At 53.2% G+C, this 16,218-nt stretch overlaps 4 protein-coding genes across 4 annotated transcripts; 1 reads left to right on the forward strand and 3 right to left on the reverse strand.

Annotated features, from left to right (window-relative positions):
* Positions 1 to 3,696: 3,696 nt before the first annotated feature.
* J4E93_005513 (uncharacterized protein) lies at positions 3,697 to 5,815 on the reverse strand (the record flags this gene model as incomplete). Its single annotated transcript, XM_049343433.1, has 2 exons — positions 3,697 to 5,071; positions 5,271 to 5,815. 2 exons carry the CDS (start codon positions 5,813 to 5,815, stop codon positions 3,697 to 3,699), a joined length of 1,920 nt encoding a protein of 639 aa, XP_049199526.1.
* Positions 5,816 to 7,277: 1,462 nt separating this feature from the next.
* J4E93_005514 (uncharacterized protein) lies at positions 7,278 to 9,323 on the forward strand (the record flags this gene model as incomplete). The annotated part of the gene is made up of 1 exon (XM_049343434.1): positions 7,278 to 9,323. The coding sequence occupies one exon, from the start codon at positions 7,278 to 7,280 to the stop codon at positions 9,321 to 9,323; it is 2,046 nt and encodes a 681-aa protein (XP_049199527.1).
* A 2,348-nt stretch (positions 9,324 to 11,671) lies between these two features.
* On the reverse strand, positions 11,672 to 13,380 carry J4E93_005515 (uncharacterized protein; the record flags this gene model as incomplete). The annotated part of the gene is made up of 4 exons (XM_049343435.1): positions 11,672 to 12,317; positions 12,367 to 12,627; positions 12,676 to 13,114; positions 13,164 to 13,380. 4 exons carry the CDS (start codon positions 13,378 to 13,380, stop codon positions 11,672 to 11,674), a joined length of 1,563 nt encoding a protein of 520 aa, XP_049199528.1.
* Positions 13,381 to 14,287: 907 nt separating this feature from the next.
* On the reverse strand, positions 14,288 to 15,635 carry J4E93_005516 (uncharacterized protein; the record flags this gene model as incomplete). Its single annotated transcript, XM_049343436.1, has 2 exons — positions 14,288 to 14,986; positions 15,033 to 15,635. 2 exons carry the CDS (start codon positions 15,633 to 15,635, stop codon positions 14,288 to 14,290), a joined length of 1,302 nt encoding a protein of 433 aa, XP_049199529.1.
* Positions 15,636 to 16,218: the final 583 nt, after the last annotated feature.

Raw genomic sequence — 16,218 nt, forward strand, 5'->3', positions numbered from 1 at the left:
GTAGCACCTGGCTGCATGCGACGCTTGATGTTGTCGATAATATCCATCGGGTTGAAGTTGGGGATTTCAGAGCTCCAACCAGTACCGATACCGCTCGAACCGTTGATGAGAATCGTGGGTAGGATCGGAACAAACATCTCAGGCTCGATCTTGTGGCCATCAGACTCACCGTACTTTAACAGTGCGTCATCGTGGCCGTGGAAGATTCGTCGTGCAAACGGCGACAGGCGTGTGTAAATGTACCTGGCGCTGGCAGCATCGGCACCACCCTTGAGACGAGAACCGAAGTTACCACTGGGTTCGAGGTAGTTGATGTTGTTGGTGCCGACAAAGTTCTGTGCGAGGTTGACAATGGTTCCCTGCATAGAGGCTTCACCGTGAGCGTAGTCGGTGGATCCAGAAACGGAACCAGCGAGCTCAACGACCTTGACATCCTTCTTGATATTACGCCTGAAACAAGTGTACAAGACCTTGCGCTGACCGGGCTTCAGACCATCAATAACCGATGGAATCGATCGCACGTTATCGGCCATGGAGAAGAGAATCAACTCCTTGTTCACGAAGTCGTCGTAGGAGATGTCGGGAGTGGTGAGGTCGAGATGCTGACCGGGCACAAAGTCGCGCAGCCAGTCTTTACGGGCGTCAGCCTTCTTTTTCGAGAAAGCGAGCTCGATGAGCTTCTCTTCTTCTTCACGCATGACCTGGAAGCGCTTCATGTGGGTGTCGAGATCCTTGAAGTAGATTTGGGCATCGGGAATGTCGCTGGTACCCAATCCCTTGTAGTACTTGTGGTCCCATCCCTTCTCGTGCTGGTGCTGCTCTTTCCACTCCTCGTACTCAGGCATGGAGAAGAAGCTCTTCATACCGCGCGGGTTCTTGGGGTCGCCCTTCCACACCTTGACGATAGGCGTGATGAACTCCAAGAGGAAGCCGGGGATCTTGAGCAAGCTCGGGAACTGGCACTGGAGGAAGTTGATGAGTAGACCCTTGATATGGCTACCGTCATGATCCTGATCCGTCATGATCATGAGATGACCGTAACGCAAGCTCTTCATGTCGGCGACCGTATATTCCTTTTTATGTTGAAGTCCCATAAACTTCTTGATGTTTTGGATTTCGGCGTTCTTCATGATCTGGTCGACAGTGGCGTCTCGGACGTTGAGGAGCTTACCACGAAGCGGGAAGACACCAAACAGATCCTGGTTGACTACGGCACGACCAGCCAAAGCAAGTACACTAGCTGATTCACCCTCAGTGAGAATGAGCGTGCAGAGATGTCCGTCCTTGGTTCCTGCCTTGTTGGCATCTGTGAGCTTTGCGTTGCTGATACGGTTGCGCTTGTTGCCGTCGGTCTTCTTCATCATCTGGTCGGCCTTTTGCTGGGCAAAGTGCATGATGTTCTGGATGACCTCAGTCTTGGCGATGGCGTTCAGGAACTTGTCGCTAAGAACCGGCTTGCTACCGAACTGGCTGACCTTGGTGGTAAGCTGCTCCTTGGTCTGCGATGTGAAGGCCGGGTTGACGATGGAACAGTTGACGAACAGGAAGAGATGGTTCTTGATCTGCGCGGGCTTCAATTTGACAGCGGCCTTGTTCTTCTTGTTAACAATTGCCATGAGCTTCTCGACGATCTGGTCGGCGATGTGGTTAACGTGGGTACCACCAGACGTAGTCGCAATCGAGTTGACGAAGGAGACCTGGTTGAAGGAACCATCTGAGACGGCGAAACCGATGTCCCAGCGGTCAAGCTTGTCTGTGATAATGACGTCCTTCTCCTTGTCGTCTTCGCTCTTGCCCTGGTCGCGCGAAATCGACTTGGTGTACATCTCCATGTATTTCGCGAATGACGAGATCTTGATGCGGTCGCCGTTCAGGTAGACCTTGATGCCGCGTAGTGTACCAGCCATATCGTAGGTCCTGCGCTTGATGATGGCCTCGAAATCGTCGTCGATGCCAGCCATTCCGAAGCGAGCATAGTCAGCCTTCCAGCTGACCTTGGTGTAGTCGTCGCCCTTGATGTCGGTAATCTTGGCCTTGCCCATCTTGCTCATGTTCTCAGTCCAGGTCTGCTTGTACTTCTTCTTTTGTTTCGAATCGACCGTCTCGACTGTGAATTCGGTACTGAAAACGTTACAAAGCTTGGCTCCGTAACCGTTGCGACCACCGGTGACTTTCTGCTGGTTGTCGTCGTAATTCGAGGAGGTGAGAAGGTGACCAAAGATCATCTCTGGTACATATATGCCGTGTTCCTAGTCAGGTCAGTAGTGTGTCAGGTCGGGGTTTGAAAGCGACTGACTTTGTGAATCTCAATTGGGATTCCCTTGCCGTCGTTCTTAATGGAGATTTCGCCAGACTCGCGGTCAACCGTGACCCTAATCTCGCTCATGTTCTTGTCGTTCTGCTTGTTGTCGGCCGCGTTGACGAGGATCTCGTCGAAGATCTTGTAGAGACCGGGGACGTAGGAGACGTCGCGGAACTCCATCGACTCGCTCTCTGAGTTGTAGACCCACATCTTGTCCGTCTGGCGTTCTACAGAGCCAATGTATGTGTCGGGGCGCTTCATGATGTGCTCCAAATGCGTCAACTGTCCATGGGTTAGCCATTGCTTTGCTATCGGGACCACGCGCACTCACCATCTGGTACTTGCTGCTGGCGCCGCCCTTCTTGGGCGCCGAGATTGGTACATCGTCGGCATCCCCGCCAAAGCTCTCGTTCGCGATGTCTGCAAGAGGTTTGCCGCTGGACTTCTTCGGGGCGGCTGCCTTCTTGGCTTTCGGTGGTGTGTCGTCTAGGAGTGACTCGTCGTCGTTGACAGGGTCCTCGTCCATGTCGATGTCAGAGTTCTCATCGTCTGAGACGGCCTTTGCCTTCTTCTTGGGGGCAGCCTTTGCTTTGGGCTTTGCAGCCGCGCCGGCGGGCCGTCCTCGAGGTTTCGCAGGACCTGCTGCTTTCTTGGTTGCTGCTGCCTTGGGCTTTGCGGCAGCCTTGGTGGCCTTTGCGGGCTTCGCGGGCGGCGCGAAGTCAGAGCTCGCGCCCTCGTCGAATACGGAGTCGTCCATTATGGAATCGTCCGCCATGGCTGTGATGGTGTCCCGCAGGACGAAAGGGCGAAATTAAAGACGATAAACGCTCTATCTCGTGTAGAGTAGGCGATAAGAGCGATAAGAAGCAGCGAGTGTAGACGAAAGGAAGGCGTGGTGGTGAGAAAGCAAAAAGTGGAGGCGTGTTTTGTTCAAGGAGGGTCTGTGTTTACGCGTTGGCGTTGCCAAAGCGAGACGCTGCAGGGGACACACGCTAGCTGTCACGCTAGTGCGGGGCTTCCATCACCCTCATTGGGTGAGGACCGATGACAGTGAGCGCGTCAAACCATCCAATCTGCGGGGAGTGGTGATGGAGGAGCATACTGGCGAGGTGATGAGAGAAGAAGACGAGAGAGGACTGTATACGGAGTGGCTATCTCTGTGTACGGCTATCGTCTAAGGCCAACGTAGCGACCGGTGAGAGACCAGACTGCACCTTTCACAGGTGAGTTCAAGATGCTGACTCTACGATGTCTTTCGTCCCCTTGAAGACACTAAAGCCTTGCGCTGAGGAGATGTGTTGAGCAGCTGTGGTGGCGCATCATGCCCAGGTACACACACGATAACTCGAAAGATAGTAGCAGTGAGTAGGTATGTATGTGATTGTGTCTTGGTTCTAATCGTACATCCACGTCTCGTCGCTTTGCCCGTTCTCCGTTCTCTGCGCTTTAGCGAACAAGCACCTTACTATGCCCCCATCTTCAAACACAGGTACAACGTCTTTCTCTACAACCTTCATCGCCCACATGACTATCCTCGCGCCGAGGTTTTCTGTGCGTCCGATGATGAAGACAGGCGTTGCGCTATCGGCGGGTTGGTTGACGAACGTCATACCCAAGTCGTCGAGTATGTCCGTTGGTGCGGCGTTCGTATCTGCAGAAGGGAGATGCACGAAGTCGCCGAGGTTTTCGTCGACGAAGGTGTATGTGTCAACGTCTTCAATGCCGTCTTCTAGTGTAGGAAGGGTGTGTTTGGAGCACAAGTCGCGCATTAGAGTAAAGATCTTGATGTCGTTTGTGTCTTGTGTGGTCAACATCAACGCCAACAGGACGGTCAGTAATACCGTCCACTCCAGACCTTCGTTTTGTCGACCTTGGATACCATGCTTGTTGAGAGCGCTCGAGAAGGTCTTCGCTGGTTCTGGGAGGTCGGCGCTGAAGGCTGCCAGCACATCCGATGGACTGTGCAAGGCGCGAGTGGGAAGTTCAGCGTTGGGTGCGCGCAACTTGGTGATCGCATCCTTGAGCTCTTGTCGCACCGAATGGATGATTCTGGCCTGGCTGTCGCGATAGATCTTCGCGTACTTTTGCTTGTCGTTTCGAGGTTGCTGATCTATCTGCAGTGGAAGGGTACTGCACCTCTGCTCCAGCGCTTGGTGCAGAAGTACTAAGACTTGCAGCGTAATTCTCGCGCCTGGTTTTGCGACGTCGATAGTGCTTACATCCACTTCAGACGTTATGATTGTTTGAATGAAGAAGAAGTGAACGATGTAAGGAGGAACGCCACGGAAGAAGGGTATGTGGTTATCGTAGCGACCAAATGGATGGTCCTTGGCGCGTAGGAAATGCTGCTCCTTGTTCGGATCTGTGGCCAGGAAATCTTTCGACATGCCAAAAGGTACGTTCTCGGGGTTTAGCAAACCCAGCTGCTGTGCGTACTGCTGCAGTTGCGGCTGGAACGCGAGCTTCAAAGCAAATTGCTCGATAGGGTTATTTTCTAGACAGAATCCATAGCCGAGGAGTAGCTCATCGTTCTGCTTGGGTGCATAGTTGTTGAAGAGCTCCTGGCCGGGCTGAAACGACTCGCCTTCAAGGCACTTGAGCGTGAAAGACTGGTGAGGCTGGAAGTCCCATTCTACTTTGGCGGATACAGAATGATTCAAAATATCGACCACCGGAAAGAGAATAGGTATGGTCTCTCTTTCCGGTAATATGTGGGTCGAGATGAAGGCTCGCGAGGTGAAGATGGTGGCTGCCCATAGTAACGAATCGCTGACGATCGTTAGCAGGCTGCGCCAGAAAGCTGATGTATCGGTGTATCGTGAGCCATATATGTGGGGATTTGTAGTGCTGGCAGTCAAAAGCACAACTCGCTTGCAGTGTCTCAGTTGTGGCAGAGGTAGTGCTGACTTTATAGTGCACGCTAGACACGATACAGATTGCGCTGAATCGCACTCGCTAAAGAACTTACAGGTCGATCTCGTCAGCAAGAGGCATACCAAGCTCTTTCATGACAGCCACAGCATTTTCCCATTGGTGTTGCAACTCAGCCTTTCTTTCCTTGGTGGCAGGCGCTAGGCTGGTACCGGTCAAAAAGGCGATATCGCTCTCGTCAAACCACAGAGGCGTAGTCATACTTTCAGGCCCTGGTAGACATGTGATGTAGGCATGCCATGGCGACTGATCGCCCCTCTTGCGCTGTTCAATCAAGAGCAGGTACGTCAGAATGTGATCCGGTATCTTCCCACGACACCGTTGAAGAGGACTCTCGATGTGCAACACCTCTTTCTCCTCTGGGTCTAAGTTGAGAGAGGACAGCGTCAGCTTCAATGGACATGAAGCCACCATAGTGGAGCTCAATGGTCTGGCAGCGCGCATGTGAAAGCCATGCGAGTCGCTGTAGACGATCTGGACGTCTGGACTGAGCTGACCCCCATTTTGCGTGAACCAATTGACAAGGCGCTCAGCTGATGGATGGGAACCGAAGCCCTGGCCTGACATTTCGTCTGTTGACATTTGCACTTGTTGCAAACCTTGGACAGATCGCAACCCTCGCTGACACTACTTTCCTATCGTTGCGGCCGTGAGAATCGGGATTTTCTTGACAAATAGGCGAATAGTAATACCTTTCGCACGCAATGCTTTCCTGTTTCGATAGGTTAGATATCTCGGAAGTTCGGTTGAGCCGAGTGCCTGACGGTAATGTGCCCTCCAGCTGACGAGTCGGTCTCGGTGAAAATTTAGCAGCGGGATGCGGAGCACAACGGAACCGACGATCAGAAGCGAGCGGGCTTGCAGAAAGATCGTGAGTTGTAGCGGGTCGTGCAGCAAGAGGTGCAGCACGGCGTAATGGTGTGCTGCTTTGTCGGTGAGGTAACGGCTAATCCGAAACCCTCCTCGCGACGTTCATGGTAGAGCTGCGTAAGCCTCAGGCGGCCGCGGGGTGCCTTGTTCCATTGTTGTAGCGAACATCACAACAGCAACGCCCGAGTTTGACAAGCTTCGCGTCAGCTGCGATCTACTTTTGCCATGATGCTTCAGTCCGAATTTCGTGGTCGATGTCTCCTGGGTGGCTTGGCTGACAGCGTTGTTCGCTTGAAACATCGCAAGGCTAGCCAATCGCAGCTCCCCTCGGTCTATACGAATACGCCGTGCATTGACTGCCCAGAGTTCCTTATGAAGGTTCCATGGTCGCCGTGCCGCATGATCAATCTTAAGATCGTGAGATAATCAGGTATTCGGACCCCTGCGGAACGTGTCTTCTGCTCTCGCTCGAAGGTCCGCACCGAGCCGAAGTGAGACCTCGCAGTCAGCGGTCTCTCTGCTGGCGATGATCACACCGTAAGCCGCCCCCCAGCTTTTGTCCGCCGAAGCCGAGTAATTGCTCCCCGATGAAGCAAAAAGAGGGGCTCGTAGCGAGTGTGCATGATATGCATGATGGGCCAATCGTTCTAGCCCCTTGCCGGATGCGGCTTTGCTGGCGTCCCTGCACCGACGGGACGGACGACGGTTGACTTTACCGGCGTTGGAGCCTGTGTGCCTTGTGCGTCGACGATGCGGATGGTCAGTAGAGCCCTGCCGGCCGATGAATGACCTGACGGGGGGCCCATCAGGGAGGCTTCTTTTTGGTTTCCATTTCGTTTTCTGCAATTGCATCTGCGCCGCGTCCTGAGACACTCAGCCGCACAAGCTCGAATTATAGGGAGCGTTTGATTGGCCAACCCACTCCCTGCATAAAGTCAGCCTGCTAGCTGTGGCTTGTAAGTCAGCCCCAGTTGTTCGTCGCCTGTGGATGTGCCTATTACGCTTGAGGGGGCACGACCTCCAAACTTCAGCGCACAGCCCTTGGGGCCCGCCTTCATAAGAACAATGGCGTCCCATGCGCTGATTGCGCCTGTGTTTTCGTCATTTCCTTGTTTGCTGACGGATCTCTCAGCATGTCACACCTGGATTGAGTGCTGGAGCAATGCTGCTGGACATGTTGACCGCCGACGCCGCCAAACACGGCCATGAGAGCTCACCACCGCGTGCCGCCTCGCCCACCACCAATGGCTCTTTCCTGCAGATGCCGCTTTCCCTTCTCGGCTCCGTCTTGCGCGGCCAGACTCCTTCACCGTCGCAGGCGACCCTTCCTTCTACCTATACCGACCCTACGACCGATGCCCCTGACACTCCTACGCGCGCCTCGCATAGGGATGCGATGAAGATGCCGCATGACGAATCTATCATCGCCCTCGCTCCTTCAAGACCTGTTTCCTCCGGCAGCGATGCTACCAGCGTTAAGCCTAAGAAGCGGTCCACTCGTTCCAAGACATCCTACATCATCGCCCGACCCGTAAACACTCGCTCCAAGCTACATAGCCGGCAAAGAGTCGCCCTGCAGCTACATCAAGTCATTGCGTCACAACGACCGAAGCCAGCCTATGAAGTCGTCCCTTTCTCGGCCATCCCCCAGCGAGCCTCGAGGCGTCTTTCGCGGAGTTTCAACACCAGGGAAAGACTGGGACCACACGATCTCCTCATTGCGCAAGCAGAAGCATACCACAGTCGGGATGACGAGAACAAGTCGGAAGAAGATCGCTGGGGCTCGCGCGACATAATTGGCGTCATCAGCTCGCGGAAGTGCGACAGGGGGGTTACTGAGACAACGGAGATATGCATGAACGACGGGACGAGTCGCTGGGCAGTCACCGACATGCCAAACGGAGGCTACGAATTCAATAGCACTGACGAACATGGACTGACGCTGAAGGCTCGTTGGGTGTTGAAGCCAAACCACTCGCGTCGTGTGTCGAGCATGTCGACGACTGCGCCACTGTCGCCATCGCTTCCTCAAGCTCCAGACGAGAAGAAGTTTACCTTCAGCACCTTGAGCGTCAACTCCAGACGCCATCCCATCATTGCGACAATGACCCGCAGTCGTATAGATGTCATGGATACCTACGCAATGCCATCCGCTGCCTCGCCGTCAACGCCTAGCATAACTTCCTACACCCAGTCACCTACTACCGACACCTCGAGCATCGATGTCAACACCTTCATGGACACATTGACGGATAAACTCCCCACCGAGACCGGCGACGCACTTCGACAGTTCATTTTGGCTTCTGGTGTCTGGGTTGCGTCTAGAGAATTCGCGACCGAGAGCCCCTCCTTGTCTTCGCCTCCCACCTTGACACCCTCTGCAACCTTCCGTCCAGCCACCAACCGCACATTCTCCATGTCCATGTTGGACTGCCCGCGCTCGCCGTCTCCAGCATCAACTCTCGACGAGAAGCGCCGTTCATTTCCTCGGATGTTCAAACCTAGCATGGAAAGACTGCCCCGTCGCACGACAAGCTTCACGGATACTCCTCCTTCGCCTGCATCCACCAAGACGGCAGTAAATGCCTCTCCCGTACCTGTTGTCAAGACACGTGCGCGACGTGCGAATTCTACCGGCACTGCTCTCCATAGCATGACAGGCAGCATGAGAAAGAAGTACGGCCTCACATTCGAGGACCAGACACTCGTCGAGACCCCCGAAGAGCGCACCATGAAACGCAGCGTGGAACTCCTCCGCATCAAAGAGCTGTCCCTCCCTTCACCCATAGAACGTCCCTCCGCTGAGTCGACTCGCCCTCTCCCTGCTACCATCCCATCTCCCGTCGTCATCTCGCCATCAACCGAAGGCCCAAGCTCGCCCGCACCACTACTTGCCTCCCCGCTCCTATCGCCCGCCATGCCAGAAACCGAACGTTCCCGCAAGACACAATCCGCTTATGCGCCCATCACAACAACCGGCATGTGGGATTCTGGTGTCACCGAGGGACCCGGTCTCAAGAAACGTCCCACAAGCATGTTTGTCATGAACGAGAAGAAGCGCAAGCAAGAAAAGAAAGGCGGCCGAAGTAAGAGTAAAGACAACAAGACTAAAGCTGGTGAAGACGGGAGCGAGGGACTTGGGCTCAAGAGGAAGGGCGACTGGTACATGTACAAGATCAAGCTTCGCCTCAAGAATTGCTTTAAGAAGGAGAAGGCTTGATCTCTGTACGTACCTTTCCAATGTGGCATTGGCATTTGGGTATAAGCATCGCCGGACGTTTATTTTTGTTCAAGTTCAAGGCTGGACCTTTTACTGGTCTGCAGTCACCACTCATTGCATTGTTTCCCCTTCTCTTCTTGTACATACATACACACCTTGATTTCCTACGCTAGAGAGGTTTCTCCTCACCGCAAGTCGTCGTTTCTTGTCTATACCCATTCCTATCCGCACCTACTTTATCGGGTAGCGTAGCTCAATTGACACTTGTTGTTCTTGCTCCGAAACTCATGTCCGATGCTCCGTCACTACCGTATGCAATGCATCGTGATCTTCACATGCCGGGCTTGTCTTATTATGCCGAAGCTAGAGGATTTGCCGTGGGCTAATGCAAAGGCTGCATATGGCGATTCTCTGTTACGGAGGACTTGGCATCCTCAAGGCCCGATGTTATCGGCCGAAGTGTCGGACGAGTTGAGTGGTTCGGATGGCGCGGAGCAATGGTTCGGCGGAGGGTGGTGGCATGACTCCTGGTAAGAGGTGGAACGAGGTCTTGAGCGGATCTTGTAAATGGGTTTCTCTGTTGCAGGCTACGAACCACAATGCATGTTAGTATTGCACTCTGTGGATGCTTGCACCCGAGGAACGACGTACCGTGTCGGAGAGTTGAGAAAGAGGTTACCTAGGTATCACGATGGAATGGCTCTAAGGGAAGATGCTTCTACGTAGCACCGCACTGGAGGTTACAAGCAGATTGATGTCTCCCTACCTACCAAACCACCGGAGAATTCGGATGACAACTCCTCAAGAACTCCAACCACTGAATCCTCGCCTCAACCTGAAACTGCCTCCCTACCACCTCCCTAAACTCAATAACATCCCCTCTCACAGCAGCATCGAACCTATCCCTCGCAAGATACAGCGCCAAATCGAACAACCCCAACAACTCTACATACGCCGCATACGGAGCGTTGAGCCAGCAGTGCAAATGCTCTCGTACCGCATCCGCGTCTTCGAAAACGATTCCTAGTTTCTCAAGATACGAATGCGGACTCACCGGAGACATGACACTCGCAGGTGGGTCTAGGTACTTCAAGATACGATCACAGCTCTCCAACACTTCCTTGGGCGTAACAGGATGATGCGGCGCATCGAACAGATTCCACCCGCAAAACGGACAACTCCAACCCTCCTGATTGCGAAAATGGCTTAAGATACACTCCGAGCCGAAGATGTGTCCGCAAGGTATCTCAACAGGTCGATGCTGTTTTTCAGAACCGATATCCTGTTTTCGCAGTATAGTGCCGCAGAGCGAACACGTTCCAAGGTTCTGTTTCGATGGATTGAGCATTAGCGGGACTATAGCGTCGAGCGGACGATCTTGTGCTAGAAACGTAGTGACGCAACCGACTTGTTCGCGATCGAGCGTTAACGGACCGCGTAGAGACATGTTTTCCACTGCGTTCATCGTGCCAGTGAGAACCTGTGCGTCTACATCAAAAAGCTGAAGGAATTCTTTCTGCTTCGCAGATGGCAATTCATGCCACCCCAACGCCCATTCTCTCATTCCTCCAGGTAGCGATGGAAAAACATCGAGGTCCATAAACCACTCCCAACCAGCTTTTAGACTCTGAGATAGGGTAAGTGTTGAGTCCTCGAGGATACGTTGAAGCTGTGCGAGAAACAGGATTTTAGGCCAGTGCGGTTGGGGTGCTACTTCCACTTCTTCGTCTGCTTCCACTCGCCCTTTCACATGCGGGAAATACCATTCTTGCGCTAGATACATCAGATCGCCGGCATTAAACGCACCGTTGTAGTCCAAGCCGCTTTCGATGTGACTGATGAGCTCTTGTATTATATCGAAGTATACAGGTAGTGGATGGAGACGTAGCGCGGAGAGTGAGGTATCCGTAGGAAAGTCTGCGTACCGCAGGTGGAATTTTAGAATTGAGATGACGGAGGTGATTTGGCCTTCGAGTCGGATTATGCGGTTGTAGTAACGGGAGTGGGGGGATATGGTGTGGCGCCGGGGGATGGGCTGTTGGTTGGCTTTGCGGGAACGTCGTGGTGGGGAGTAAGAGTCTGATGCGGAGTTGGACATGTCGGGTTGGGTTAGCGTGCGGTTTCGTAGGGTTTGTGGGATCCGGTGGTGGGGCTGAGAAGGCATGATGATGCGTTAGGTTTGGACTTTGAGAGGCGGTGCGTAGGTTGTAAAGTTTGGCTCGCAGTTGATCAGATTGTGTTTGATCATGCGAAGCTTTACCATTCCATTATACTAGAAGTTTTCCATTCCATATCTGCATGTTCACAAAGACCACTTGTACAGCGCACGGAGAAGCCACTCCTGCACATCACTTTCTGACCTCTGCGTGTTCGACCTCCGCTGCATCCTTGATATCTAGTCCGGCCATGTCTTCCTGATCCTTAGCCACGTCCCTAATCATCATGTTCTGCTTTCTATTCTCGCTCTTCTTGTACAGGTACTGCATGATCAAGAATGAACTCCAGCATCCTACGATGAAGCAGATATTCACTGCATAGCCCTTGGTCCATTTCGGGCCCTCGACGATAGGGAACACTGTGATGGGGTAAAAGGAGAAGACAGCCCAACCAGCTGTCAGCATAGCACCGACGGTGACAGCACGGGCTTCTGCGTCGTCACGTAGAGCCATGTTGATGAATGGCATGAGAATTGGTGTCACGGCAGCTGATACACCGAGCAGGTAGTAACAGGCGAAGTGGTAGCCCTTGGGGATGTTCCAGACCAGAAGAGAGATGTTGGCGACGATGTAGATAGTCTGGACGATCGAGAAGATGGACCAGAGCGGATACACCATGCAGAGAGAGGTGGCGAGGAGCGCGGCGAAGACGGAGACACCCTGGGCACCAGTAGGTATAGTGTTGATTTGGGGAATGGTGTAGGCGCCGGGAAGTTTGGCAGCAAGGTCTTTGAGCCAGATTGCCATCTGTCCGTGAGGATAAGAGGAGGATAAGAAGCTAATAGTCGGTCAGCGTTCGTAACTATGGGTTACTCGAAGACGCTCACAATGTGTAACACAGTACGCCCATGTAGAACTCCCAGCGCATGAATGTTCGCTTTGCGACCGTCCAGCTAAGCTCTTTACTTGGTGCGACACCGGCATTGGCCATGCGTGAGCGAGCTAGCGCATGCTCTTTTGGTGTAAGCCACCACGGTTTTGCGCTGCTTGGTAGACCCGGGAAGATGAGGAAGCCTGCAAGGGCGATAGGGAGAGAGATTACTCCGTCGATGATGAAGAGCCATCTCCAACCCGACATGCCACCGACGCTAGATGAGGTTAGCGGCAGTATGACAATTGTCGAAAAGATCGCTTACCCATTGAGGTTGTTGTAAGCCGCAGCTTGTAGGTAGCCACCAAACATCACGGCAATGTTGTTAGAGACAAACCAGACTCCCGTCCTTTTGAAGACCTCCTCAGGCCTGTACCAGGAGCCAAGTACGTAGGTAGTTCCAGAAGCTACGGGTGTCTCAAGAAGACCGAGCAGAAATCGAGTACCGTAGATGTCGTTTCGGCTGCGCATCTGACTCTGGCAGAAAGTCACAATGGACCACAGCACTTCCATGGTCGGCAGATAGTACTTGGCAATCTTCGGTCGGGATAACAGGAGTAAAGATGGGACCTGGAATACGAGATACCCGACGTTGTAGAAGGTGTCGAATAGCGAGTACTCATTGCCGTAGAGACTAAGCTCTTCCTTCATGCCTGATACATAGGCGTTCTTGATGTTGGAAGAGTCGAGCCACTTGAGGAAGACTGGTCTTGTCAGTGTATAAGAAACCAAAGTGCCAGTACGGTAACTTACACATGAAGGAACAGAATGTCAGCAGACAAGCGTCCATCTTCCTCAGCAACTTCCTCTCCTCCTCAGGGTAGTGCTTGGGGTACCATTCCCAGAGATACATCCACGCCTTCCATGGTGACCTCTTGGGAGCTTCAGCAGGCGCGATAACGTTGGTATCGAACTCGCCGGTCCTGTTGGCGACACCAGCAGTTTCGTCGTTGGGCTGCGTGCTAGCCATGTTGAGTTGCCTCTCGTCAGATGAAAGTGTTGACGGCACGACCTCGGAAATGTACAACAAAGCTGGGGTCTTTGTGCTTAAAGCCCTGATGTTCGTCGGAACCCGAAGAACAGGTGAATTGGTAGTTCCCGCATGGCTAAATCTCAAAGCTAGTAAGCGACTGGACGGCTTCTCTGGCGGGCGTCGGGGTAATTCTGCATACGGATGGTCGAGTGCGGGGGCGGGCTTCTTCTAGGGAGAAATCCACAAACGGGCGCTGAAAGAGGAGTTACCCCGTTGCCCGGGAGGTGTTAAGCTGCTGGAAGGTGGCCAAGAACATGGGGAGACTGTGGGGTGATGAATGAAGCTCGAATCTTGGTTCGGGAAGGATGCATTGCGGTCCATGAGTCGTGCCAAGGCGCAGCCACAGGCAGGCAACTTCGGCGCATCGTCCGCCTAACAAAGTTGACAGTAGGCCTCGGAATAACTCGCTGATTACTATCCCTCTTAAAATATCGTATGCAAGTTTTCTTCTATTTGGCGTCCACGGGTTGTGCAGATGCATGTGTGGTGTGGTGATAGCCAATGACGTCATAGACACGTTCACGAACGGAAACCATTTGACGTGTCTTAACGCGTCGCGAACGCGAACATCCACACACATCGCCAACCTCCGCGACTCCGAAACGACATATGTGCTTTCACTCTCCGAGCCCATTTCAGCAAATCGTTCACGTTAAGTATGCGCTCCTTGTGCAAGCCTGGAAGAGGATGCCCAGGTGGTACCTGAGGACCTCTCGTACAGAGCCGTGCATACGCATCTTCACACGACTATACATCTCAGGACAGTATGTATACGGCAGAGCGTGATCGCGACCGGGATTCGATTTTGAATTGAGCATATCTACTTCTGCGCTACGCCTTGCCACTACTTCAACGCTTCAATCATCTTGTACAAGCTGTTCTCTAGGGTGACAGGCGATCGAAGAGCAGACCAATCGTAGTTCAACAAGCCCCAAGCCTCATCCGCCCCAATGAGTGTGTTGGGAGTTCGGTTAGGACGAGTCTGGAGGTAGAAGCTACCTGAGAGCTCCCAATGCTGCCAGCTAACCTGGTACTCCTTCACCATCTCCACCAAACATCCAGCGTAGGTGGTTTGGTTCCAGTATGTTCCATTCTGGATGAATCCCCATTCGGAAATCCCCATTGGGAAAGTGTACTTGGTCGCTGGGTCGTCGGGGTTGACGGCCTGGAAGCCCTTCTGATACCACTTCCTCTTGAAGGTCGCGCAGTCATCCTGGGTGGCTTCGAAGTCATACTTGTGGATCTCGAGAACGATTTTATCCTTCCACGCGAAACTATCGGGCACGAACTTCGCAGTCTTGTTCGCAGTCGATGTACCGCTGGTACCATTGAGCGTCTTTCCGAGAGGGATGGGGTCAATGTACGTGTCGTACGAGAGACCAGAGAAGAAGATTAGCGCATTGGGATCTGCCTCATGAACGGCGTCTGCAGCGGCAGTCATGTGGATATACCACGTATACCAGTCGACCGGCTCGGCTACCTTGGCAGCTCGCAGCTCATTGCGCAGTCCCATTGACGAGAAAGTCGACCAGTTTTCTTTCGCCTAAGCTCGTCAGCATCTGCTCCATAGCAGACGATCAAGTACATACATGCTTCGTCATAAAGGCCAAACCGCGCTTCCACTTCTCCACGTCGAAGTCCTTCTCGCCGAACCAGCCATTGCCGTCGTCATCGCCGCAGCACCAGAAGGCCCTCGATACGTGATTGTCCAAGTGGATGATGACGCCTTGACGCGAGAGTTCCTTGCCAACAGCATCCCAAACTTGCAGTCTCGTCGTGTTCTTGGTGAACTGTGGGTTCTTCTCCAGAATAGAGTTTAGGACATCGGTGCCGTTCGTGCCTGGGATCGCGTTAAGGACACTTCTTTCGAGAGTCTGATTTGGACTATTCGCAAGGTAGTCATCTACCATCTGGATTGCGAACGGCATGCGGACCGAATTGAGGCCGAGCTTAGGAAACCACGACACGATGTCTTGGACGGACGAGTGCTGGAGGCCTTCAGGAATCATGATCTCTTGGTGGCCTGGCCAATTTGTCGACATGAAGTGGAAGACATCGCCGTTCGCGTCGACAATATCTCGCCCCTTGGTTGACAAAGGAAGTATGGAAGCGGCCCTCTTTAACGCTGATGGCGGCGCGCCAGCAGCAAAAGAAATTAGCAGCAGCTTCGCAGCTACACGAGTGAACAGCATGGTTGACGTGAACAGGGCGAGGTGTTCGTTGGTCCTGTCCTTATTATGGACGCTAGCAACTTTATGCCGACAAAGGTTCACGCGATCGTCTCAACTTAGACGGGTCGATATCCACGGCCAGAGTATCTCCGTCCTTACATGCTAGCAGCGCTACTGCAACCCCAGACTTCATAGATAGTGCGACGCGGGGAAATTAGCTAGAAGCCCAGCATTAGGTCCCCGCTACGTCGCTTCCAAGGGTTATCAACACAGCAAGCGAAGGAACAGATACCTGTTTCGGAAGGCCGTCCACGAGTCCAAGAAAGCATAGTCACGGGCTTCAGGACGATACGAGATCAAGAAAAAGATGACGTCCACATCGCGGGCGATGCTCTGAGCTTGTGTAAACGGCCGGGTAGCGGGCATCGGGATAATGCAGATCCCACATTTAGCCTACACCTTAACTTTGAACTCTCGTTGCAAGATGACCCGGTATCGATAACAGCCCCGCCATGCTACGCGCGACAGTTTACGCGTCGCCCGATGTAGGCATTTTGGCAAGAAGCAACACCTTGGCTGCTCTTCGCTTTGCTTCCTGATTCTT

The sequence above is a fragment of the Alternaria ventricosa genome, assembly GCF_023758065.1.
Source record: "Alternaria ventricosa strain BMP 2768 chromosome Unknown scaffold_8, whole genome shotgun sequence".
Classification (NCBI taxonomy): domain Eukaryota; kingdom Fungi; phylum Ascomycota; class Dothideomycetes; order Pleosporales; family Pleosporaceae; genus Alternaria; species Alternaria ventricosa.